Source organism: Astatotilapia calliptera, chromosome 7 (genome assembly GCF_964374335.1).
Source record: "Astatotilapia calliptera chromosome 7, fAstCal68.1, whole genome shotgun sequence".
NCBI classification, from domain to species: Eukaryota; Metazoa; Chordata; class Actinopteri; order Cichliformes; family Cichlidae; genus Astatotilapia; species Astatotilapia calliptera.
In genome coordinates this window covers 28,970,931-28,997,511 of record NC_137428.1, presented here as the reverse complement: position 1 = coordinate 28,997,511, position 26,581 = coordinate 28,970,931, and the positions used below count along the sequence as shown (strand labels likewise).

At 40.2% G+C, this 26,581-nt stretch overlaps 1 protein-coding gene across 4 annotated transcripts in view; it reads left to right on the top strand.

Annotated features, from left to right (window-relative positions):
• Positions 1 to 4,324: 4,324 nt before the first annotated feature.
• Positions 4,325 to 26,581, top strand: part of sh2d3ca (SH2 domain containing 3Ca) — a 53,805-nt gene continuing 31,548 nt past the window's right edge. For 2 of the 4 annotated variants that reach the window (XM_026174134.2, XM_026174133.2), the window contains exons 1-4: positions 4,325 to 4,474; positions 6,243 to 6,509; positions 6,626 to 7,076; positions 9,938 to 9,977. In XM_026174134.2, the coding sequence (XP_026029919.2) occupies positions 4,456 to 4,474; positions 6,243 to 6,509; positions 6,626 to 7,076; positions 9,938 to 9,977 (777 nt within the window). In that variant the 5' untranslated portion in view covers positions 4,325 to 4,455. Of the gene's footprint in view, positions 4,475 to 6,242; positions 6,510 to 6,625; positions 7,077 to 9,937; positions 9,978 to 17,768; positions 18,323 to 26,581 lie in introns of those variants that run through there. The other 2 variants (XM_026174135.2, XM_080304379.1) reach the window with 2 other exon arrangements.

Genomic DNA, 26,581 nt, shown 5'->3' with positions numbered 1-26,581 from the left:
TGCTTAAAGGTATCCTGGAGCCCAACCATCTCTGAGCACATACTGTGGAAATATAAAAACAGGTCAATACTCTAAAAATAAAGTGGTAAATAAAAGGCGATGAAAGAATAAAAAATTTGTCTGGACACAGGTTATGTTTGCTTAGGTTTGGCGTGAAGCTACTACTTTTATTCATCTTCAAGTGGACATATAGTGACATCATTTTAACAATGACAAAAAAATAATAAAACACATTAGAATTCAAATGTACCGAATTCTTTTTCAATGAATGCCACCTTTTAGGTGGTGCATACTGATTTATTCAAATTCAGGTGTTAAAGTCACTTCACATTTCTATCCATTTATTTCACTCTCCATTCATGAATTCTCAGCTATTGTTTCTTATTCATCCTGTAGAAGGATCATTAATGTAATCAGTGAACAAAAATGGCTTTCATAGAAAATCCCACAACAAATGTTACACAAATTATTCAGATTCTTTACAATTAAAAAAAGGGGTCCTTAAAAAAGTGATCTCTGGTATGGGTCCTCACAAATGCAGCAAAGGATGGATCCATGTGCGGCAGGATGAAGGTGTGCAACTGTGCAGTGTTTGGCTTTAATTTCACCCTGATGACAAACAAGACTTCAATAATTCAGCTCTCGGCCTCCCTTATGTTGTGACAAATAGAGGCCACATCAATACAGCAAAGTGCCAAACCTGATGACAGCCCAATCTAAAACACTGTCGTCTTGACCCTTTTCTTGGCCACCCTCACTTTATTTTATGATTATTGTATTCTGCAGCATTTCTGTTTTTATTAGATAGTATACAGTGATAAGTGACAGGCTGGGTGTTTGACAATGAAAGTGGAGTCCATCACACAAAGGAGGAAGGAAGCACGAGACAAGGTTTCACGCCCACAGAACATAAAGAGAGAGCTTAAATTTAGCATAAGATATACTGCTATTGGTATGCTACATCTTGCCTTTCCAGCCTCTGGAGACAACACAAGGACAACAAATACACGATGTTTGGAAATGTAGAACAAGCATAATGAAAAAAAAAGGGCAACATAACAAGCGGTTGCAGTGCTTTAAAAGTAGAAAATCTATAGCATTTTCATGGTAAGCTATTCCATAATTCGCTTCAATTTACTGACAGAAGAGTTTCTCCAAATGTGATGTGACAATGTGAGACATGACATAGTGCCCTGTGTGGTGCCACAAAGTCAGACTACAGATACATTTTACTGATGCATTTCTACAGATTTATGGACTTCTATTTATAATGACACTGTTGTGAAGCTACCTGTATTCAGTAAAAGCTCTGGACACAGAATACTTAGCAATAAACATCCACACGAAATCGGATAGCAAGATCAACTAGAGTAGGGGTGTCAAACATTGTGCCAGGGGGCAGAATTGGCCCAGCAATGGCTCCAATCCAGCCCACTGGATGGATTTTTAACTATATTTCCCCACATTTTGCACCTACCTTCCCCCATGACCATCCATGCTACACCAAATTAATAAAGCAAATAGAATAAACCTGGTTTTGGTTTTTTTCACTACCTTCTATAGAAGCTAATGTTTTTGACAGTAGGCTCACAGTGGCTCTCTGAATTACCCAAAAACCTTCGGTTTTGACAGAACTTTCTCTGCAGTTTCACAAATTTATTTCTTACAGTTTAAATCCAAAGAGTCATACTGACAGATTTCACTTCTTTTTCTTCTTTTTCTGAAGTTTGAAAACAATCCATAAGAAATTGTGTGTAATATAAAGTTTTTATTGATTGATTGACTGATTGATTGAGTGTGATTTTGACCTAATTTTTACCAAAATGAAATCAGTTTCAGCTGTTATTGGTATCTACAATTCTAAAAATGAGTATTATGTGGTTTAACGTGATCCTAATAAAGGACTGAAAATACAGTACTTATTACACCACATATCTAAATAACATCTAACAAAAAGGAAAGGACTTCAGCCTAGATGACTGTTCTTCTATTTTCAGCTGTTCAGACTTTCTGTCTCACTGCAGCCTGTGTGTGTGTGTGTGTGTGTGTGTGTGTGTGTGTGTGTGTGTGTGCGTGTGTGTGTGTGTGTGTGTGTGTGTGTGTGTGTGTGCGCGCGTATATGCTTCTGTGTGTGTGACAGTGCGGCCTTGCCTCAAAGTGACTGATATTTGTCACTGTATGAGGAAGCAGAGAGCTGAATTATTGAAGGCTTGTTTTTCATCAAGTTGAAATTAAAGCTACACACGCGGAGGGTTCAACACACACATGCACACAGTCAAACACAACCGCACAGTCAATCACTTCGGCAAATTACTTCTGCTGAAAACCAGCCTAGAACACAAAGTTCAAAATGAAACTCGCGATTACTTCAGGGTGCGCGTGTGCGCGTTTACCGCACTATGTCACATTTCTCACTTTACTTCATCTACCTCCACACTGGGTTGCAGAGCAGTGATCAGCAGTCATTTGCTGCAGTTTGTAGGCTGCTGAAGGAAGCGCTGTACATGCTTGAAACACACGTTTTAAGTTACAAGAAGGATTATATGAGATATGAAGTGTACGTCTGATGGGATGCAACAAACCATTAAGCTGGTAATTGCACAACAATCCCGTGTTTTTTATGAGCCACTCTGAGTCATCAGTTGTCTTAATGACTCCTAGGAATTTGTGATGAGGAATTTATAAGATACAAGCAAAGTGCGTTTTACAGTTGGCTTGTGTTGCCATTCGGGTGACAATTAAGGATAGGGGAGGAGCTCTGTCTAAGTACTTCTGTATAATTTAGCATCAGAATTTCCTTTGCTGATGAGTTCAAAATTGCTCCAGGGGTCGACTTCTTTGACAAAATATTTTGTCTGAGACAGACTCCCCTATCACAACCCTGAACAGTTAAAACATCCATTTATTTTCTTAAGTGTGAAATATCTTCAGTGGAACTTTGGGTGAAAAACAGAAGAAAAAAATAGACCACAAACCTTTGCTTCTCCTTTATCTCAGAATGATAAACACATTAAAAAGGTGTTAGCATTATATCTGGTTCAGGCCACTAATGTTATCTTTAATAAAAGGACTGTTTGGGTGTTTCGCATGCAGTGCAGTTTCATTCTGCTATGTGTCTTCACTGTTCACTGTTTCTAATACTGGTGTGGTTTAATGCTGACAGGAAGATGAAACGCATCTTTTTTAGAAGCTGCACACAACGACTCAACAGGAACTGAAAGAGCACAAAAGCTTGTCTCTCATTCTAAATTCCATTTAGAGTAGCACACTTCACACTATAGTCTCCATGATTCATTTATGTTAATAAAGAAGCATCTTTATTGAAATTTGACACAATAAATCACATTACTAATAAAGATGTTATCTTATTTTTTATAAGTTCGTACACATAAAGAAATATAAATAATACGTGAAATCAAATTGTAAATTTCACATTTTAGGGATTTGTTTTCTTTATTATTTGATTAAATAATAATAATAAAACATATAAACTACTATATAGAAAAACAGAAAAAAAATTAGCTTTAAAAAAAAATAAAGGGACTGTATTTATTTTTTTGAACATTTATCACTTCCAGTAAAAGCACGTCCGTGTTAGGTAATTAAAACAAGGCCTGGTCGTGGTTAAGTAAAACCAACATCTATTCCTAGCATGGTACAAACCATACAACCATACACCTGCGCTGACCCTGCCCTACTTTTTGAGTCGACTTTGTGGCTCCAGCAATGCCACCTGACTTCCAACTCTGCTCTTGTCATAACTGCTAGGGCTCACACGACGACACGAGACAAAGCGTTTAATACAAATCTTAATTTTATTCTTTCCTTAAAAGTCAAACCTTTAAAAGATCTTCCTCATGCAGAAGTGTCACCATAAGAGATTTGAAATGACTCATCAAACGTTTACAGCTGCAGCAGGAAGATCAAAGGACTCTTATTCTGATAATCAGAGATATTGAAAAGTGATAGCGATTATTACCTCTGAATGAGTTTACAACCAGCTTTTTATTTGAATGAGGCAAAATGCCACCAATCAGCACATCTGCGTTGAACACTTTGCACCCCTCCTAGTTTCCACTGGCACGCTTTCTAATCTGTCAACACCTTTTCATTCCGGCCAAAAGCCACCCTCGCACGTTTCGCATGTTCATCTCTTTATCTTACCCCGTTAAGGCTTGCCATCTCATCTTGGCCTTTCATTTCCTTTAACCACCGGTGCTCTCAGCCTTACACAGGAAGTGTCAGGTCTGCCCTGCCCTGTCACTCTTCTCAGTCTCTGGCTGCTTGTCACATAAACAAAGTGTTTGCAGTATCACCCGCAGAGAGGAACTGCGGTTCATATCGAGGTTCTTCTCTTCGACAAGAAGTTATCCTCCCTGCCTGGTTCTCCTCAGCTTTTTACAGAAACCTTTCTCAGATGATCCATTTGTGAGCAGATTGAAACTGAGCTACAACATGAGCCTACGGAAACTAAGTGAGTAGCATGTGTGTTTGTTTGAATCTATTTGGAGGGCGGTTAAACTGTATAGTAAGCAGTTCAGTTCAGATCTGAAGATCAAACATTGTTCTGGTGATAATGTGACAATAGTGACATGTAAAAAAAATCAGCACCACAACAAATAAAGTCTACTTCAAATATTTTTTGTCTGCTTTTGTTAAAGCAGTCAGGTAAGATAAATACCTTATTTACTTTATTTTAATACTGTATGCATACATGTTCTTATATTAAAATGTCATTTTAAACGCAGTCCTTTTATATCTCTGCTTCTCGGAAAGATTAAAAAAAAAAAGCGTGTGGACATTTCTGCACAAAGGCAAATTTGTGGCAGCAAAATGCAAAGAAGAGGGTAAAAGTCCCCTCAGTGCCTCTTGAAATTGGCACATATTCAGCCAAGCAGAAACAAAAGCACAGCTATATAAATAGCATTCAGTTCAAAGCTGCAGATAAATGCAAAGAAAGCAGAACAAGCGGGAAAAGAATACAATATATTTTTATCAACTTACAATATTGCTGTGACTAGATATGTCACTAGAATTGTACCTTTGGGTAGTAATTTGTATGTTTTGACAAGATTTACAAAGGCTACTCTTCTTTTCTTCTTTTCCATTTTAAGAAGCTTCAGCAATTTGAGGGTCAGATTTTTTATAGCGGTGTTGTCTAATTAAACTACTTAACACTACAAAAACAACTTACTTAAATGAGCGAAAAGAATAAATATGAATCAAAGGTTTTAGATGTACTGCAATCTAAATCTGCTTACTGTCTTTCTTCCTATTCTTGTGGGTGCTACTGTGAAAGGTCACCCCAGCATACTTGTTTCACTCTGTCCCTAGCATCTTCTTCTGTCACACCAACCCTCTGCACGTCCTCCTTCACTGCATCCATAAACCTGCTCAGTGGTCTTCCTCTTTTCGTCCTACCTGGCAACTCCATATCCCACATCCTTTGTCCAATACATTCGCAATCCCTCCTCAGCACATGTCCAACCTCGCTTCTCTAACTTTATCTCCAAACTGCCCAACCTGAGCTGTCCCTCTGATTTTACTCTTTTATAATCCTGTCCCACCTGGCCACTCCAAGTATCCACTTCCAGCTGCGCCTGTATTTGTTTGATTAGTACCGTCGTCTCCAAACAATACATGATAGCAGATCTCACTACCATCTTGTAAACCTTTCTTTTCCCTCTTGATGTCACTCTTCTCTCACAAATCTCCTCTGAGACTTGTTTCCACCCACTCCACCCAGCCTGCGCTCTCTTCTTTTGACCTCTCTTGTGCACTGTCATTTGCTTTGGATGGTTGCCACCTCCTTGCAGCTTCACTTTTCCACCTGCCTGACTTTCATTTCTCTTCTCTTCAGCGCATACCTCCCCCTGTCCAGGGTCTCTTCCACCTCCTCCCAACTGTCACCACAGATCACAGTACCACAAACATCGTAGTCCACGGAGATTCCTGCTTGACATCACCACTGCCAGTCTCATTACTGTCCTATAATTCTGAAATTCTCACACCCGCCTTGTCCTCAGTAATGATCTTTATATCTCTTTTGCAACTATAAAGAGCTTTCATTGTTTTAAACAGTTGCATCTCACCATAAATGCTTGTTAACATAGACTGAGGTACAAGCATTTTTCCACGGTGTATTTAAAGTAAGAGCAGAAAAAAAGGAGACTAGATGAAAAAAGAAGCGACCAAGATCACAACCTGAACACTCGCTCTTCTTTAATTGTCTTTCTCTCAAGGTTTCAAATGGTTTGGCAGCCTAACCAACCTCAGTTTTCGCCGCTCCACTGAGAAATCACCTTCCAAGTCCTCTAAATCAAAGTCTGGAGCAGGAGCAGATGACACTGATGGTTGCACAGTCCTAACTCCGGTTGCTGAGGCGACTGTGGATGACCTGGGGGCCATGCGTCCCCGCACTGCCAGCTATGTCCGCTCCAGTGAGAGCTATACACACGTGGGCACGCTACCACGTCTTCTGACGAGGAAGAAGGACAAGAGCGCCAAAGGTAAATGCAGCAGAAGTTACCATCATCTCTCCAGGCTGGCTGAACTTTTGGGCTTATATGGGGAAATATTTAACATGCTAAATAACATGCTTTCTCTCTCACACTCATGTACCCAGGATGCCCGAGCAGCAGTAAGAAGGCTAAAGACAAGATCAACAGAAGTCAAAGCCAGCGTCCTGCAGGGGACCAGAGCTCACTGAGACTCAAAGATGCCAAAGAGGCTGAGGATGTAATTAACACTGATACTCGGCCCCATGCACTGCTTGAACCTGATAGTGAAAGTAAAAAACCCGAAACCTCAAACGTCGCCTCTGGGCCTACATCTTCAAGTGTAGATCTGCCGCCATCTGATGGCTGCGGCGCAGAACTTCAGCCAAAGATTTGCGACAAGCAAGGCGTCACCGAGGCAGGTGCAGACTCGAACCCCGAGAAAGAGAACTCGTCACCTCCCCTTAGCAAAGAGAATGATGAGGCGCATGCAGGTCATGGTTTAGAGCCAAAAGAGGAGTCCAGAGAGGCGACAGACGTTGCAGAAACAAAAAACCAGGAGTCTGACAGCATCTACAGGTGATCTTTTTTTTTATATCTTTCATTTTTAAAACCACAGTGTTTGTAGCTATTTGTTCACCTGCTACATGTACTAGGTCTACCCAATTTATTCTGTGTTTTATAAACTAATCATACCACAGCCTCGCGTATGGTCATGTTCCAGCACAGAAAAACTGAACAAATGATGGAGGAAGGGAGCCTTAATTAAGGCCGAGCACCTCTAGTCTGGTTGTGTTCTTTGAGTAAGCCAGAGGGCGCAGATCTGCGGGTTAAACTGCAAATTCGCTTTGTGCAGACTTTGCTGTAGACAGGACTTATCCGAAGCGATGCACGTGAAGTGGGAATATAACAGGATTCATTAAATTCTGTGGGTAACATCGATTCTTTTTTATCGATTGAATTCTGCTGGGAAACTCCTAGTTTTATGATTTTTTTCTCGCATTGATTTGTTCTTACGCACAAGAACCCAAGTGAAATAAGATTTTTGTGGGCTTATTGCATGCGTTTCATAATTTATCAACAAAGCCAAAAGTTGAAGAAGAGTTTGGGGAAATGTACTAAGACTTCAACCGATCTCATGTTCTCGTAACTTTCCCATGGCATGTCAGTGCGTGTCTCGTGTTAGAGTGGGATTTGCACTGCGTGTGTATGTGAGCGCGTGCTTGTTGGCTGTGGTTATGCTGGCACGCGGGGGCTCGTGTGTGTGTGTGTGAGCGTGCACTATCAACCCATTAGTTCTAGCCGAGGGACCGTGGGAAATGCAGCTCTATATAGTGTACTCCAACTTCAGTATAGGCACATCAAAGAGTTCTCCCTCCTGTGTCAGTTCAACCCTAAATCACAGGTCTTTCCATCGCTCAGCCTAACCGTCCATTTCCCTTCCACGGCCTGTCCACAGTGCAGCTCTTTACTGGTATTTCCCAGCTTTACTGGAAAACCTTTTTCAGTTGATTCTCAGTGTTGGTAGTGTGTGGTACTTTGGGATTCTGCTAAGAATGAAATGTTGTCATCTTGTTTCTGGGCAGCTGGCAGATACAGGTCCTCTGTGTCATTGTCTCTCAAGCAACAAAACATGGACATTCAGCATCTACTCATGTTGTCACTCATGCTGTTATGGCTGCATCTAAAACAAGTACAGGATAACCTCATTTCCAAATAAGTCGAGACTGTTTAAATTGCAAATGAAATGATAATGCAGTGCCTTAAAATCGGATCATGTTTAGCATGTTTCAGAACTGACGAGACAAATTTCTGCAGCTTTAAAAAGAGAACTGTTTCCTATTCTCACTTGATAAAAGGTTTCAGCTGCTCAGCAGTTTGGGGCCACATTTGCTGCACTTTGTTTGGTATACATGCCAAACATCTTCACTGGGTGATGGGTGACTTTAGCACATGGATTACTTTATTGCTTAGCCATGCTGTTTGAATAGATGTGGAATATGCCTTGACACTGTGTAGCTGAAATAAGCAAGACAGTCTCTGAAAAGATGACAGCATGTGTTATATCATCAACAGTGCAATTCATCAAATCACAGCTGTGCAAGTTAGCCATGTCAAGTATGCTAATACATCCTCGTAACAGCACAGATGCTGGCTTTCCAATGTCATTTTCTTTAGTTGTGGACTGTTGGTCAGACAGTTGGATTGTGTTGCATGACAGCAGATGTTTTTCCTTAACTTTCTGAGATTTTATGAACTACGCAATGAAATCATCAGCAAGACATTTTTTTCAGCGTGTCTAGTGTTTATCAAGTGAGAAGTCAGTTTAATAGAGTACATAACCCACTGTCCTCATCCTTGAGTAAGTTGAGGGCAACTTGAGGTAGCAGCAGGAGAACTGTGAAACTGAGTTTTAATGAAGTATATTATCCAGTAGATGAGGTACAATGTTGCAGGCAGATTATCTCTAATGAATTCAAAAATTCCAGGAAAGCTTTCTTTTTAGTCTTCTATGCACTTTATTATCAGTTTCAGGGCACTGAGTGGGACCTTAAGTTGCATCCTCCTTTATAAACTTTTCAGGCTTTTCCACTAGACGTGACATGAAAAACATGCACATACACAGCTGTGAGATTTTTTTGAAAGTGTTGGAAAAGAGCATATACATATTTAAAACAGACTACTGCTTCTGAATTTTATGTAAATCCGGGGTAATATTTGTTCTCGCTAGTGTTATCAGATGCATAGTTATGCATTAAAATATTCTATACTTATACAATATTAAAAAAGAAAATCAGGGTTAAAAGCATAGAAGCAACTGTGGCTGTGGCACTGTGGCGCTCCTCTACTGTGGGACCTATTAACATTCCCAAGCCTACTACCATGATAGGGGCCTTTGATCTGACCTCTCTGTAGTCATGTATAACACAGCTTTGCTCTGGGCCCTGTGAGACCCTTCATGCAAGTGGGAGCTGTGCTGAGTGATCTTAAAACTTGTCTGGGAGTGTAATTGCCCCTTTTGCTTGCCACTGCACCGTATCTGCACACTAGTGCCCACACTGAGGCTCCCAGGACTGCAGCACAGTGAGTTTTGACACATGATAGGGATCCATCATGAGTGTTAAAGCGTGAGTAAGAGGCCAGCTCCATATTTAGCAACCTTAGATGCTCAGTGGGATTTGTTATCTCTCTATTTTCCTTGAAGCTGCGCTGCAATAGTGTTTTACTCACTGGAGAGCGTGCTGCTGTTGTGGGAATACAGGCAGACCTTTTGTGTGTTAACATGTGCTGCACCTGTTAGAAGAGCAGATCAAACACAAAGCCACGATTGTGTGTATCAAAGGTTTATAGGCTTCCCCCCCTGTTATTACAATCCTGAGCATTTTATGTCTTTAATCTTTCTTTTCTCCTCTTGTCCTTCTTCATTATTCTCTTTTCAGCCACATGAAGCCAGCAGAGGACCGATCAGAATATGTTCAGGTGGGTCTGCATCTGTTTTTTTAATCTTCTTTTATGATTATGCCGTTTATTCTTCTGCTCTGTGTCTGGGCGTATTTTAAAATTGCCCTAAGGAAGCATTTCAAAAATCTCTACCTTTGACACACGGACAAAAAGCCCCAATAATTTTTCACTCTTTACCTTTCCATTATCATTATATTTTTTTTTAATATACTCTTCTGTCACAAACACACATTTAAAACCTTACACTTGAGCAGATATTAGTTGCAGTTTTCACCATGAATGTGCAGTTGAATTTCCTCCTGAACTGCATGATTATTAAGATGATTAAATTTGATATTTTTTTCATGTGAGTGCTCAGATGTAATTGTGGCAGATTATTAGCCCCTCAGTTTTCAACAGCTATGCTCATTTGAGCAGGCTTACTCTGCATTTAGCCTAATTCAGCCTGCCATTTAGCTAATTGAATTTGGAGTGAGGAAGTCTGCGCCTTAGAGCCGGCACTGTGTGCTGCAGCCAGTAGGTGGGGCCATCCACTTTGGGTGTGAGCTCCTCAAAGAGCAGAGATCGTGAGAAGCTTTTTCCACGACCTTGGAGAACATGGTACAGATTCATGCATTTTCTTTTTAAAACATAGCATGAGATCAGCTGAGATCAAAGTGGAAGTGAGAATAAGAAGGTAGGGTTGAAAAGGGAGGTAGAAGGAAGAAAAATAGAAAGAGAGAGTAAAATAAGCTGCTGGGCTCTTGGGATCTGTTTTTTTATTGATTGTACATCAGAGCCAGGCAGTAAAAGTATTCTCCTATGACCTTGACCCGTGTTCCTTCTGTAAAACAAATATGTTCAGATTTCACAGGCCTGACAAATTACCTACAGTTAGAAATGACCTTTTTTTGTAAAATGTTGAAAACCAAACATTTGTGTGTGTGTGTGTGTGTATATGTGTATGTATATATATATATATATATATATATATATATATATATATATATATATATATATATATATGTATATGTGTGTGTGTGTGTGTGTGTGTAAATTATGTGCATATGTCAGTATCTTAAACTTAACTAAAACAAACTTAGATCATTAAAAAAAACATTAAGCTTAGCAGTACAACTATTGTAAAAATGTGATCACTTCATTTGTAATTCAGTTTAAATTGTTTTTATAGAATTCCAAATCACAACAAAAGTCACCTCAAGGCACCTTACATTTTAAGGTAGATCCTACAATAATACATTCAGAGAAAAACCCAACAATCAGAATCAGAAAGACTTCATTTATCCCCAAGGGGCAACTAACATACAACAGAAGAGCATAGCGTTGAAGATAAGAACAATAAGAACAGGATCGTATGACCCACTATTAGAAATCACTTTTGTGACATTGGGAAGGAAAAACTCCCTTTTAACGGGAAGCAGAACCAGGCTCAAAACCCAAACAAAGCATTGTTCTATTTATGGCTACTGGCCTGTCTTTTAGTTGTTGTGACAAAACTATTTTAGTTACTGAGTTTTTCAACTCACAAAACATTTCTTCAACCTTATACTTTGTTATACTTTTAATTCTGCATTCTTTCATTGTGATTCTTCATGTTATTGTCCAGTACCGTGCCGAAAAATGACCATGAATGTTATGTATTGATGGTGACAGACACTTTAAACAAGTATCCACTGACAGCTTTAACAGACCCACAATGGTCTGCTAAAAGCAAAATCCAAACTACATCCAATCAACTCAAAATTGAAAAGAAAATATTTTCACAGGCGGGCACAAATATAATTTCATGGTCACTGGCTTTCTGAAATAGAGCCTCCATTCTTTTTCTAGAAGGTTAGATTAGATGAAGCCCTCACATTTTTATAAATTATATGTTAGAGCTCCAGTTTAATTTCAGGCCACATGTCCTGCATCCACTATGAAACACTGTGCATTACAGCTAGAGAAGTGTGCCTTGAAATAAGCCATGGCTTCACTGCATAAACTCTACAATTACCGCCTAGAAAATGTTGCTGTTTATGATGTGGTCATATAAAACACAGGGTGCCTCATGAGTGTGTTATTCACACCAAGTTTGTAAAAAGTCTGATATATGATCAACTCGTGCCAGTTTTCCCAATTTAAAACCCTTGCAATGCTTTATAACCCAAGTTTGTTTCTTTCTCCCCACCACCATCACCCACTGTCCCACCCAGTCCTTGAAAGCTGCCAGCAATCCCTCCATCTCCTTCCATTTCTCTGAAACATTTATGACAGCTGATGTTTAAATCAGGAGTTGGCCTCACTGTTCCGTGTTATAATGTGAGAGACGGAGCCAATGACTATCTCTGAGGGGGGTGTGGGAGGTGTTTTCACATGTGCCCGCTCACACACGTTTACATTCATTTGCACACAGACACATGCAAACACAGGATCGCACATAAAGTGAAAATGAGACAAATTGTAGCAGAGAAAGGCATACAAACCAATCTGATGTGAGAAAGAAAATAAGCAATCGGTGAGAAAACCCCAAAAGCATTCAAGACAAGCACTTCATCTTTTCAGTTTTATCATAAAATATCCATAATACCCAATATCATCTATTTTTCATGGCGACACATGGTTGGTCAAGCAGTACATAGACTGATTTTGGTTTTGGACTTTTAATGAGAGATGTAATAAGTGTCTTCAAATGGTTTATAGTTGGTCAGTAAATAGACCAGACAACACTGTTTTATTAAGAAAAAATCAAAAACGTTTAGCTTCAGTGTGAGTTTGTTTTTGTGCCCATTAAGTGAACGTGTGGTTACTGTCTTTATGATTGTGTGTTTATTTTTGCCTGTGACCCAGCCTGTGCTTTGGCTCCTCTCCTGTTTTGTGGTTTGGTTGTACTTTGACAAAAGAGGCGGAGGTGAGCTGGTTCATATGAGATTTATTAACATATGTTTGCAACAGGACTCTTAAAATGAATCTGTGTGTGCACGTGCGAAGGGGCTCAGCTGTGTGTATGCGCCTTACTACATGTTTGATTATGCGAATGGTTTAAATTTCTAAAGTCTGTGTGAGTCTTTGTGCTGTCTGATTAAATTAAGGCAGTGCCCTGTGGGGGCATGGACGAGTGTGCCCGTGTGTGTGTATGTGTGACTATTACAGTAGATTGAATTAATGTGGCGCCTCTGCAAATGGGAGTGGGTGAAAACCATCAGGGCTGGTAACACACCCCTGAAAAGTGTTCGTTTACTATCCCTTTTTTATAACAGACAGAATACACTCGTGCAGAAAGCTTCACTTTCTGTAATGAAAAAGCAACTCTGAGTCTTTTGTGATTGCAAGAGTTCAGATATGCATTATGTAAGCCAGCCTGTTTAAAGTGGAACTATTGTGCTTTTCAATATTTGTCATGTATATACACGGTTACAATGGTAAAGGCTGACCTAAAATTTTTTTTGCTATTTATATTATTTCAAGAATACAAAACATGAGCTGTGAAGGAGCATAATAGACTCATTTTAAGAGTCCTCCAATGCTAAATTCTTATTATTTTTTTTATCAAAACTGGAAAACCATTATCTAATCCACTGATTTAGCCTCTCAATCAACGGCCATTTTTTAAAAATTTCTTATGAGGTCAAAGAAGCTTTTTATGGCTGCTCTCTTGCCATAGCCAGTGGTTTCAAGATTGCATTTCAGGACATGGATTGTTTAATTACACATAACCCAAACCTGCAAAAGATTGTAGTCCAAGTTCTATGACCAAGCAGACTACAAATTGAAATCTCAAAGCTTCTACCACCATTGTCCCTTTCCAGCAGATTTTGGATTTTCATATCTGTATAGAAATAAATGCATTAGAAACTAAAATAGAATTTAGTATATTCTTGTAAATGTCCTTACAGTTACAAACAGAAGCAAGATTGATATATGGGTAGGCATATATTATAACCCAAGATTGGTCTATCATATTGCTATCAGAGTATAGTTGTATATTTCAGTATGTTGTGATATGAACAGTTATTATGGCTTCTAGAAAGGCAATGTAGAGGTAGTCATGATATAATTTGGGAAATACATTTCAGTTAAGTAAATAAACAATTCAATATTTAATTTTTATTTTTAATAAAACTGTAACATTTCTGAATATTAAATGCTACGCTAACATCCTCACATCGATGATGTTGATAGATAATATACATATAGTGTCTTTGTTTAGCATGCTAACATTTGCTAATTAGCACTAAACAGTGCACAGGGGACATTTATGGAAAGTGTTTTTGCTGCCATTTGGATATAAACCAAAGTAGTGAAGTAGTACAGTTATGAACAAAAGCTTTTAGGCAATCCTCTTTTTTTTTAATGTTTTGGAGGGAAAATTTGCACATGCAGCAATTTATTGAGACACATGCAAACATGCATGGAAATACAGCAGATAAAGTGAAAAACAGAGTTTGTACAATTCTAACAAGCTTGAAAGTCAGTATTTGGTATGACCACCTTTATTCTTCAACAGCACCTGAACTTTCTTAGTCAAGCGTTGTTATAATTTCTTTAAGTAGTCGTCAGGAATAGTTATCCAGTCTCCTTTAAGGACATTCAGTTTGCTTCTTTGGATTTTTGCTGCCTCTGTTGTCTGTGAAGATGATCCCTCACTGCTTCAAAAATTGTTGAAGTCTAGAGTCTGGGGAGGCCAGACCACGACAGTAATTATATTTCCATCTGGTTATACTTTTACTACACTGGTGTAAACAACTTCATTTTTTACTACCTCAGAAACTGCAGCCTCTGAGAGAAAAAAAATTACTACATGACCAGTGCATTCTCAAGTATTCCCACAACTTTATCCACTCTTTTTTGAAGGTCACCATGAAGCAGAGATACTTGTCTTGATGGTATTACACAGTGTTTAATTTTTGACTAAGATGTGTCTAGTTGCTACAGCAACCAATTTGTGTAAAGTGTAGTCATTTTAATGTGATTAAAGCGAGTGGAGTTTTAATTGCACTGTTTAACACTTAAATGAATATTTTTCAAGGCCTTTGTGTGGATGGAGGCACAGCATTCCCAACAGACCTCTTTCTCTCTTTGTATCATTATTGCAGGCTTTGAAACGCATATCTGTGGTTCGATATGGATTAACCAGATCTGTCCTGTGAAAACACACTGATGACAATCAGACCTGCAGTTCATTAGCTGTACCTGGCTAACCCCCAGTGGAGCCAGGCACAAACACACACACACACACACACACACACACACACACACACACACACACACACACACACACACACACACACACACATAAAGATGTGCTTTCGCTAATATTCTTGATCTACCCTCAGTAGATCTTTTCATTTCACACACGTTTTCATAAAAATATTTTCCTCTATTCCCTCACAAGCAAACACACTCACGTGCTTGTATCGCTATCTTTGTGAGGACATTCAATGAAAGTGAGGCCAAAAATGTCCTTACTTAAACAAAATCACACCAGTCCTCATAAGCATAGTTGAGCAAGTACATACACATGCACACACTTCATATCTTTGTGTGTCTCTCCACATTCACACATACTTTCATTAGTGTGATGCTTGCAGGCACATGCAGGGATTCTCCATTGTGTTCCCTATCAGCCTGCGGGATGGGGCTCACTAATTAATATTTAACTGAAGACCGCCTCCAACCAAGAGAGGAGATGCAGAGATAGAGGACTGAAAGGAGGGGAAAGTGGAAGGATCATGGTGTGGAGGAGAGGAGAAGGACAGGAGAGAGAATAGGCCGGGAAGGATCAGAAGGAAGAAAAGCCTGGAAGTCTGAGGTTAGGCTATTGATCACAAGGATAAGAAGGCAGGAGAGATGAGGGGAGGAGTACGGTGACAAGAGCAGTTGGAGAAATGCTGGATTTGACAGAGCCTAGAGAGAAGGAGATGACTGATGCAGAAGCACTGAAAAGAGAAAGGTTCAATGAATGGATGACAGTGAGAGCAACAGAGAAGAAACTGACAAGAATTTGAAGAAAATGTAGGAATGAGACAGACGTTTTCTGACAGAAACACTTCTCGTCAATGCAGAGATATAAAGAAAGATAGATGGATTTAAGGGGAAGCAGTAGCAGGAACAAAGTAAGGATGAAGCAAGGAAGAAAAAAAATGCCGCAGCTCCACACTGCAGCAGATGATATTTGTTTGACAAAAATTAATTCATCCAAGGATGAAGTTTGAGTTTTACAGAATTTGCTTTAAAACAATAACAGGCTGTGCTTCCTTTACCAGCTGTGTGAACCAAATACTTATTGAAAGGTAGCCAAACAGGCTACAATTATAGCAGCAAGCAGACTACCAAAGATACATATTTAAATATAAATATCAGTTTGTGGAGTGGCTTCAGGCTAGTCTAAGACACCCTAATTCTGACACATTTAATGATAAACTCTCTCCATGCATCAAATTGTAGATTTTTTTTTCTCCCACATGTGTGGCAGATGTAACAGGATGTATGTTATGATTGTTTTGCCATGGTATTACAGAGGATTGAGAATAGAAAGGCACAAGGCCCCCCTCTTATGAGATTATTTGTGTCCCCGCTGTGTAATCTGTCTAATCCAGCACTGTATGGTTTGAGATTACGTTAAGAGGAGACGTTGCAGTTAATGAATCCGTCCTGTGTCTTGTAGCTCCTTATCGTTCAGGCTCTTTGTCTCTGGCTGTGACCTACTAACATGCATTCAGGAGGCAGATTAGAAAGGTGATTACTGGTATCATCCGATTCTGTGTGTATGTTTGTGTTAGTGGGGCGAAAGATGACCTCAGATGACAAATTGAAAAGAAGGAGCATGTCGCTCTCCTTCTCAGCCGCTTTCTCTCTCCTGTATCCGCCTCTCGCTTTCCTGCATTGGTGCGGACCTGACTAAATGCAGTGTCAGAATTTTGGATGCTGTCAAGGCTCTGGCAGTGTTTCCATGGCGAGGCGTCCTCAATGATGTCACTCACTCGGGCCTCTGGAGACAGAGCCCCACCCCTCCTGACATCTCCCTGCCGGTATGTGCGCGTGTGTTTATGTGTGTCTCCATGTGAAATGGGCCGGTGAAAATCACACCATGTTATCCTTGAAACACCTGCCTGTGTGTTTCAGCCCGTAATGAGCTGTCTAGCTGCAGTCTGCATGGCTTTGTAGAGACACATCATTATATCCTGCAACACACACACACACACACACACACACACACACACACACACACACACACACACACACACACACACATGCACGGGAAGATTTCTGCCAACGTTATTTCACCACGGGAAGCCAATGCGTTTTGGAGGCTGCTATAGTAACATATAGTGGCATGTGAAAATGTAGGTGGAATAAAAGGTGTGAGTGTGCATTCAAGCATTTGTGGAGGGGGTGCGGTCTTGTCGGGTGTCTTTCATGGCAAAAGAAAGGTTAGATTCCTTTGGGAGGCTGCACACGTACTCTTCTCACCCTCCTTGCACCCTCATCTTCTTCATTCATCATCTCATCTCTTAATTATCTTTTCTTTTTCTCCTCCCCATCTTTTCCTTACTTTCTCTCTGTTTCACTCCCTCCGTCATCTCCTCCACCCCCCACCACTCTCCCACCCCCCCTGTCAGCATTGTCTCAGCCCTGGAGCGGGGGTCATCAGGAGGGTGGGTGGGGTTTCTGCCTTCAATACGACAGCACTCCTCTCTGCTTGTGCCTCCTAGCGTTCAACCCCCTCCCCTCTTCTCTCTCTCCCTCCTTCCATCCAACCCTCCCACCCTCTCTCCCACTGGTCCACCCTCCCCCCACCCACACTCCTTTCATCAGCAAGCAATGAGGTAATCCCTAGCAGCCGCGTGAAGTGCAGCAAGTGCAGTGAGAGGGAGAGAAGCGAGAGCAGAAGCGAGAGAAGCCGGTGCAAGGCAGAAGCAGCGAAGATGTCAGGAGCTGTAATATCACTGGCTGTTATCAGTACCAGCTGTTAGCAGCTCGCTCGTAGGTAATAGCTGATGTTGTCACAGGCAGCTGCATGCAAGCTGCAGCTTTGGTGTTAGCGGTTTTAGCTTGTAGCCTGTTTTTCTTTCTTTTCTGTTTTTTTTGTAGTGGTGGCACTATGTTGAGTGGCTGTTAGCCAGACAGAGAGGCAGGCAGGGGTGGGACAGGCTTAACCCAAGGGCTGGTGTTTAGATTGGACACCCCGGGTGGGGAAGAGAGCGTGAGACAGAAAAGGGAGAGGTGAAGTAGTAGAAGAAGAAGAAGAAGAAGAAAAAAGAGTGAGGTTTGAGAGAAGGTAGCAGAGGTGTGTGCCCACCATGACGGAGAGGTGTAGTCTGTGGAGTGCCCTCTCGGCTGCAGCATGCTGCTTCTATCGGGGATCCTTCATGCAGGTGCAGGTGAGTGAGCATTTGTGTGTGTGTTGTGCTTTTACTGTTTAATACTCTGCATATGTGCAGTATACGGTCCAAGTTTCCTTGTATTTGGTGCATTTGTGTATGCATGTGTGTATGCATGTGTGTGTTTGTGAAGGTTCACGCTTCTGTATATTTGTGGGAGGTGTGCTGACTGCTGGCTCCTCTTCTGTCCCGGCAGCTGGTAATGTCAGCCTGCCTGGTAGTTGGCAGTCTGATGATATCATAGACTTTGTACAGTACTTGGGTGTCAGATAGACTGTGTGAAAACAATGTGCGGAGTGAGTTAGAGGGAGCTGGTGAGGGAGGACAAGGGTTTGTGTGCGTGGCTTTGAGAAAGAAACCATGGGAATATGCGTTTGCACTTTGCATGGTTGTGTATGGGAGGCAGAGAGGGAAAGTGTGTGCGGTACAGTATTCTACGGTATCAGTTGTACTTTGGTCTAATTTAGTCTTGCTGCTGGAAACCCAATATCTGCCCTTATTCCTGGACAAAATGACACCAGCGGTATATTTGTGTTTGTGTCTGTAATTCCATTAGTGATGCTTGATATTGAATGATCATTGGCGAAAAGCTTGTTTCAAAATTTCAACTTTTTTTAAAGGAAAACAAACTAACAGCTCAGTTCGGGAGGCGTGGGTAGTGATGCTTTTTTGGGATCTACTGGGGCAAGGATGTTCAGAGTGGGAATAACAAGGCTTTCACATGACAGGAGTAATAGAAGAAGAAAATAACAGCAATGGATGAGATAATAAGAAATGACAGACTTTGGGGTACAAAAGAATGTTATTGCCTGAAGTTGTAATACTGAGCTGGACTGAAGTGGCTCTTCTCTTCTCTTCTCCCTGCTACATGTGTTTGCAGCCAACTGTGCTGATATAATTATGCCTTTACAATGAACAGGAAGGATGCAGAGTTGTTTACAACTCGCTGTGTTTAAGCAGGCTAATCCCCATGTTAAGCGTTGACTTGTCCCACCTTGTCTCTGGCAGCAGGACATTTTGTCAGTGTCACATCTAGCTGAGAGAGTCTTCATCCTGGATTACTTTGGTTGTCTTTTTGCATTTAATACATATGTCCGTCTTAGAGAAAGACACACGCAGAGATTGTTGGCTCTTTTCCTTCTAGTTTTTTCTTTGAGGCATCTGCTTTTGTTTAGAGTGAAGTGATTCAGAGCTCAGAGTAATGAAGTTATTTTAATTAAATCTGTCATGAGGTTCCTGTGTAGTGGTGGTTTTGGTGGGGCTAAGTGTGTGCGAGTGGGGGGTAAATTAATTAGCAGTCGTTGAACAGTTAGCGTTAAGTGGGCGCTTTCTAATGTAAGAAAAAAAAAAAGAAACATTCACAGCAACTCAACTTTGTTTACAAGCAATGTGATTTTTGTCTATAGACTGATATTGATTCCCCGATCCATTCCAATTAAACATAGACTGTCAAGCACAATACTGCGTGTCACGTAACCCAAACTGTGTGCGACAGAGACCTCAAGGCTTCAATCATTACCTGTGCGCTTCAACACCACACTGCTTCTTTTTCTTTCCCTCCAGGGGTTCATTTGTTAGATTATTTGCACTTGTTACACCTTTTGTGTTAGATACTTGCAACTGGTGATCTTCCATTATGAAATAAATAAATAAATGAATAAATAAAAACCAAAGTGATTGTTTCACTGGTGTGTGAAGCCATTAGAGGACCCACTAATGCTGTGATATCTCTTCTCTTGGTGCTTTATGTCCCTAAAAGCTGAAGCGCTCTGCTTGATGAATATAACATTCACTGCTGTTATGTCATTTACGGTACTTTGAGTGAGAATTAACTGGTGGTTTGAATATGTAATTTTACCAGGTAATTACAGTGTAACAAGCAATACTAAAACACTTATTCTGTACTTTTTATTTACTTCTCAGCAAAATGATTTGTTATAGAATCCATGTCAAGAAAAGACACAGATATATTTTTATGTAAAATTCATGGTTAAAATCTAGCAACAGTTGTGCTTTTTTTCCATAATGACAAATAAGTATGTTATTCAGTATTTTCAACATGCTTGTAAAGTAATTATTTATGGTGTATATTTGCGCTACCGGTAATAAATACAGACTGGTTTTGGCTTCACCAGTGCTCATTAATAGCAAGAAATAACAGAAAGAAAAAAAAAATGGCAAAAACTGAGAGTATTGTACTTTCTTTTAAACCCAGAGACAACCCAGATATACAGTAATGAACCAAAAAGCTCATAGATGAGATGAAGAATGATGTCAGAACACATTTACACTTGTCGAAGTAAGTGTAAGTCAGCTACACAATCAGTCTTCATATCTTGTCAGTTACACTTGAGTAAAACTAGGACAGCAATCTCATTGCGACTAGGAAACATTGGTGGTTACCCGGCAAATACACTGCCAAGGACCGATTTAAAGGAGTTGCAGTAGCCAACTTGTAGGCTGGAAATTGATCGTGCAAAACCATAACCTGTTGGTGACCACTTTCAATAGTAAGGTGACCACACAGGTCGCAACCTGACGCCATGCAGGTTGTGATCAGACTCGGACTGGCAATCACCGTCAGACAGATTGGTGAAGATTTGCAAAATGCAAACTCACTGCAATCGGTGTTAGTCAGTCTGTGCCAAAGAGTGGAACTTCTTTGCAATAGAGGACTGCCTTCTAGTTATATTTCTATGTAAAAAGCATGGTTGCTGAGTGCCTGTGTTATTGTGCAGTTTAATCGCCATCCTGCAGCAAGTACGTTGCTCTTTGTTGAGGAATTTCTGAATTTCCGTTTCAAATCTATGAGGCTGGACTCTGAATATAAGTAGTTAATTTCTATTTAATGTTAATAACTGTGTTTGTAGATGGCGAGTTTAGATTTTCACAAATTTATCACACTTAATCGCTGTATTATCACAAAAAGACTGCACGCAATCGCCAGCTTGACCCCATTCATTTGCAAACTGAAGCCATCGCCTTCTTGACACAACAAAGTCACTTTGAGGATGGTAACTGACTGTGAGTGGTTACAGACCTGCTCCCCATCTTCGAAGCAAACATTTTAAATGCAACAAGATCGCAAAATTGTTCCACACGGTCACAATAACTGTCTTCAACCACTGAATGTAGCTTACCCAATGCACTGGATTCAGGAGAATCAGGGGAAACTTTGGAAAGTTTTAATGTTAATACTTCTCAGCCAAGTTTTAAAAGCATAATTGCAGCCAAAAGGGTCATATACTATAATCATCTCTTAGAGTAATTTATGAATTAATTAATAACAGTACATTGTTGTGCGGCTGACACACCGAAATGATGTTAACACAGTGACGGTGTTCTGTGACCTCAGCTCATCAGCTGTATCAGTGAAGGGAGATTACACTTGATCCCCTGGTCTAGACTGCAGTATGAACACACACACATTCATACACACAGGCATGCAGCTTAACCATTGTATTCATTATGTGCCCAGTGCTTCCAGCGCGTCTCTGTAACTGGGACAATATAACTGCCTGCTGGACTCTTGCAGTGGTTTGAACCTCCAGAAAAAGACACACACATGCACACTAATGCACACATGGAAAAAACTTGAATTCATAAACAGATGCACGGACATGTAAATACACAGAATGATCTTTTCCTCTACTTTGATTGTTTTTAAAGCTAATCCTTTTTGTCTAGCGTCCCAACCCCCCCAGTCCACCAATTGTATCTCACTCGCCTCTGTAGCCTCATTCCCTGCTGACCTGACAGCATGTGGCAGCCATCATGCCAGCCAGCAGCCGTTTTCTCTGTCCTTTAGCATTCCTGCAGCTTTACCATATCTGGAACTGTATCTGTCAACCTCCAGCCGTGGTTCATGCCACCTCCCTGCCATCCAGTCCCATGGGCAGAGAGAACCAGTTTTCAGCAAACTGATACTCATTGATCTAGAGATTTAGGCCAGAATAAGGCGATGCATATGTGAAAATCTGGTAGTTTGTTTACACTTTTTAAAAAACAATTCTTTTTGCATAGTCTATACCAAAAGTTACTGTTTCTTTTCTTCAAAAAGACCACAATTAACTTTGAGAGTTTAGATTAGATTCAATAAGAGTTGGCCTAATTTCTTTTTCTTTTTTTGGAGAATGTCATCAGGGTTTAGGGACTGTCAGAACTTGACCGGGGTTTTTTATTTATTTGTCAAACTAATTAAGTAATTCAAAGCAACAATAGAAAATGTTGATGAAACAGTACATTTATGACCTACTGCAGATGGATTTTTCTAGAAATCCTGCTACAAATAGATCTTAAATATTAAACTAGCCAGCGTTATTGCATTGGAATCCCTTCTGTAATGTCGTGTCCATGTATTGTCTACATTCCCAGGAGGAGCTCAAAATTTAATAACCGAGATTGAACCTAGTAGCACTGTCCCTTTTAAGTCCTCTATATGATGGTCATATCGCTACACAGTCTCTGCTTTGACTTTATTAGCTTGAAAGAAACAAAAATCTCCTCTTGCATGACAGATGACGTTGTCTTAAATTGGTAGGAAGCCCTTGGTTGGTTTTGGTCAACTCGCTCTGTCAGAGCAGGTTTACCAGTAATCATTTTGTGAGTCAGATCCCCAGGGGGTCCTCTGTTTCATATTAGCTTTACCCATCACCCCAGTCCCTGTCTAGTCATTGCTAAGCTAGCTGTAGAAGATATGGCCCTGTTAATGCCTTTATGTGTGTGTATGTGTGCGACTCTGAGTGTGTGTATCTGTCCAAGCCAGAAACGGAGCCCAAACCAATTGGTATGTTTTAGTATTGAAATATTCACCATGTAATCCCCTCTTCTCCACTCCTCCTATCTCTCTCTCCCTCTCGCCCTCCTCCCCAAAGCTTTTCACCACAAATCCTCTTTTGGCGTGCCTGCCTGTCACACCCTGCAGGCAGGCAGTGTGAAGGGCAGCTGTGTGCGTGTGTGTGTCTGCTTAAATTGCCTTGTTTCAGAGCCCATATCCTCATTAGAGTGCTGTGATGTTTTTGGCACTAATGAGGAGCAAGGGGGTGTGTGTGTGTGTGTGTGTGTGTGTGTGTGTGTGTGTGTGTGTGTGTGTGTGTGTGTGTGTGTGTGTGTCAGCTACGTACGTGTGTTTCACGTCTGCATGACTCTGTGTTTGTGTGTGTCCGCTTAGTTATTGCTTCATAGTAGAGATGATGAAACAATATTGTTGGGGCATTAGCTGAACAGAAAGCATAGTTTAAGCCAACGTAATTGATCAGCAATTATTTAGAGCAGTTAGCTCTATAAAAACTGTTTAATACTTGCAAATGTTTTTGGTTTATTGAGTTTTTATGGCTCAAACTAACACATTAAGTAGGAATGAATGATAAACCCCTAATACAGTCAAAGAAATAGCTGTTGTCTTCCTAAATAAAACCTTTGAGCATTTACTCATTATATTCATTGCATATTGTTTTTCCTTTCCAAAAGGGCTTCAGATTAGTCTCTCAAAAACACTATTTGTGTTAAAAAATACAGCTGCCAGTTTTGGGAGGGAAAGATGAGACTATAGTACAGTTTTAAGGACCCCCCTCTATTGGTAGGAGACAAGAAAAGATAACATTGTCAGTGCTTTGGATCCTTATCTATCCGTCTTATCTCCTTACAGGCTTTACAAAACCTTCCTCTATCTTTGCTCCTTTAAAAGGAAAGCTATTTTTTTAGTGTGACTGCTCAAAATTTTTGTCAAGAAGGCATAAATATAAATTTAAATATGCTTACAGTAAGTCAAGGACTTGCTGCACTATAGAAAATGATTCCACAGTTGGATTCAGTAGAAAGTGCTCTGCTCTGCAGGAGAACTGTTAAAGAAGGGATGTACTCTAACTGCTAATTCTCACTTTATATACTTTATTATTCAGTTTCAGCTACATTAAGAGTACAAGTACACATATAACATAAGGAGGGGGCTGGGGGGTGGCGGCAGAGGAACGGTGTTGATCAGTCGATTAATACAAATGTGCTGTTAGTGGTTCCCTTGAATGCAACTCAAGTGTTTTATGACCAAATTTCTACTAAGTTTGTTCTTAGTCCTCTATAGAACGTCACTTTTCTGCACAGTGAAGTCTGGAAGTCTTTGACTTTCAACTAATCTGACTGTCCGACTGGTCAGGCCTTTGGTGCATGTAATTTCCTTGTCCATTTCCTGTCTATTCCTCCACTGCATCAATCCAATAAAGGCAAAAAAAAAAAAAAAATCCATAAAATAAAAAGCAAAATACCTGCAGCCCCTAACCAGCATTTAATTATGCTGTTACTCAACTTTCAGCAGCCAAAGCCAAACTGCGGACTTAATGCATTTGTGCTTAAAGCCTCTTACTGTGAAACTGATTTGGAAAGTGTTGAGTTTGCTTTAACAGCATGAGTCCACAAGTATTTAATTTCTTCAGCAGTAATTTGTCCCTCTGATACATTGTGCTCGGGCAACCCTTAAATCTTCATTTTGGCTTAGGACGTCAGATAAAGCACAGAAAGTTAAGTGGTTTTCCAGCTCCAGGTCACTGTCAGGCAGGTTACTCAAAAAGATAGAACAAGCGCTTCCATTTGTAAAGGGATGAAGTGTGGATTTACATATGTACTGACAGTTGGTTCACTGAGCATTTTATCTAATAACGGTAAACTGTTTACAAGGTTGATTGTACAAATTAAATGCTCAGCTCTGAATGTGATCAGTCTTAGACCTACAGGCAGTCACGTAAAGGCATTCGTTTCAGCAGTACTGCAATATGCATGAATGTGATCAGTGATATCTGTGTGCATAATACAGACTGTCTAGTAAAAAATGTATCTTCAGAAACTCTGTGGTTATGCAGACTCAGACTCATAACATACTCACTGTTCAAACAAGTGAAAATGCAAAAAAGGAAATGGTCTCTTCATATCGTGACTTGAAGCTGCAGGCCAGGATCATAGAGCTTTCTGGCTCAGTGCTGCATGTAATCGTCTGCTCTTTCCTGACATGATAGAAGAAAGCTCTAAAATAAAATAACATAAGAACATAAACCTGTGGTAAATGCTCCGATGCATTCAATTACAGTCTGGGCTTTTTAAACAGGCGATGACGGAGAAGTGATTATTCTCAAGAATACCTGGCTGCATGTGAAAATAAAGTGCCCTTTGGCTCATTATTATATATTTTTTCTCTTCTCTTTAAACATATACGGTGGAGGACTTAAAGTAATAACGTGAATATTTGCATTCAAGTTTTTACATCATTTAGTGCCGTTGCCTCTACAGACTTTGAAGTCACAGGTTGTTTTACTTCTTCAGATGTCTGAATCTACATATGGAGAGCTTGGTAAAACACACCAGATAATAGAAACCATTGTCTATAAGAGATGGATGCAGAAGCAAAAATCTATGTGTGGGAGGAGCTAGGGGTGGTAGTAGGGCTGTGCGATATGACCAAAATCTCATATTCCGATAGAAGACATCTGTTGTTCGATAACGATATAAATCACAAAAAATTGTACAATTTCTGTGAATCTCGGGCAGCTCGACTTGCGTGAAGTGTTTCCAGCTGGGCGTTGTGTACCCAGATCGAATGTTTTAACTGATGCATGATACTATACATTTTTAGACATAAGTTGTAACGGCCGCTGTTTTCTTTGTGAGTATTTATTACACGGCGTGCTGCGGGGAAAAGCCCGTTCTAAAGTTTGAGTCTAGGGTTTATTTTTTAGCACCTGACTCTTTTTTTGCTTCTCATCCGTAAACTCTCTGCATACTCTTTCACGTGATTTAGTTTATTTTGAAAAGTCTCAACAGGATCTTGAGCTTTATTCTGAAAGGTTTATGTGGGAAAATAAACAAGCGGACACGCGATGGTTTTACCGTCGTTGTTGCTAACGACAACGCATAAAAACAGGCGCTTGTCCGTCCGTAGTGTGTTAAAATTAGAATCTAGAAGTTGAATAACAATTCACATCCAGTTAGGATTGTGCAGTCTAATATCGTTAGCGATAATAGCTGTATACGTTTTTATGTGATTATAAAAATGTTAAGATGTGATATTATAGTGCGTGGAATAACAAGATAAGCCCAGGCATGAGAGCATGAGGCGTATCCAATGTTTTAGTATCTAAAAAGCGAGCTACTTTCCAAAAAAGCACAGTACTTTTCAAAATACGTGAGAAAACTGTTCTTGCATAAGGTGGAAACGACAAACTCGTTTCACCACTTGAAGCAAAAACACAGCAAAATGAAGTGCAACCGTGATAC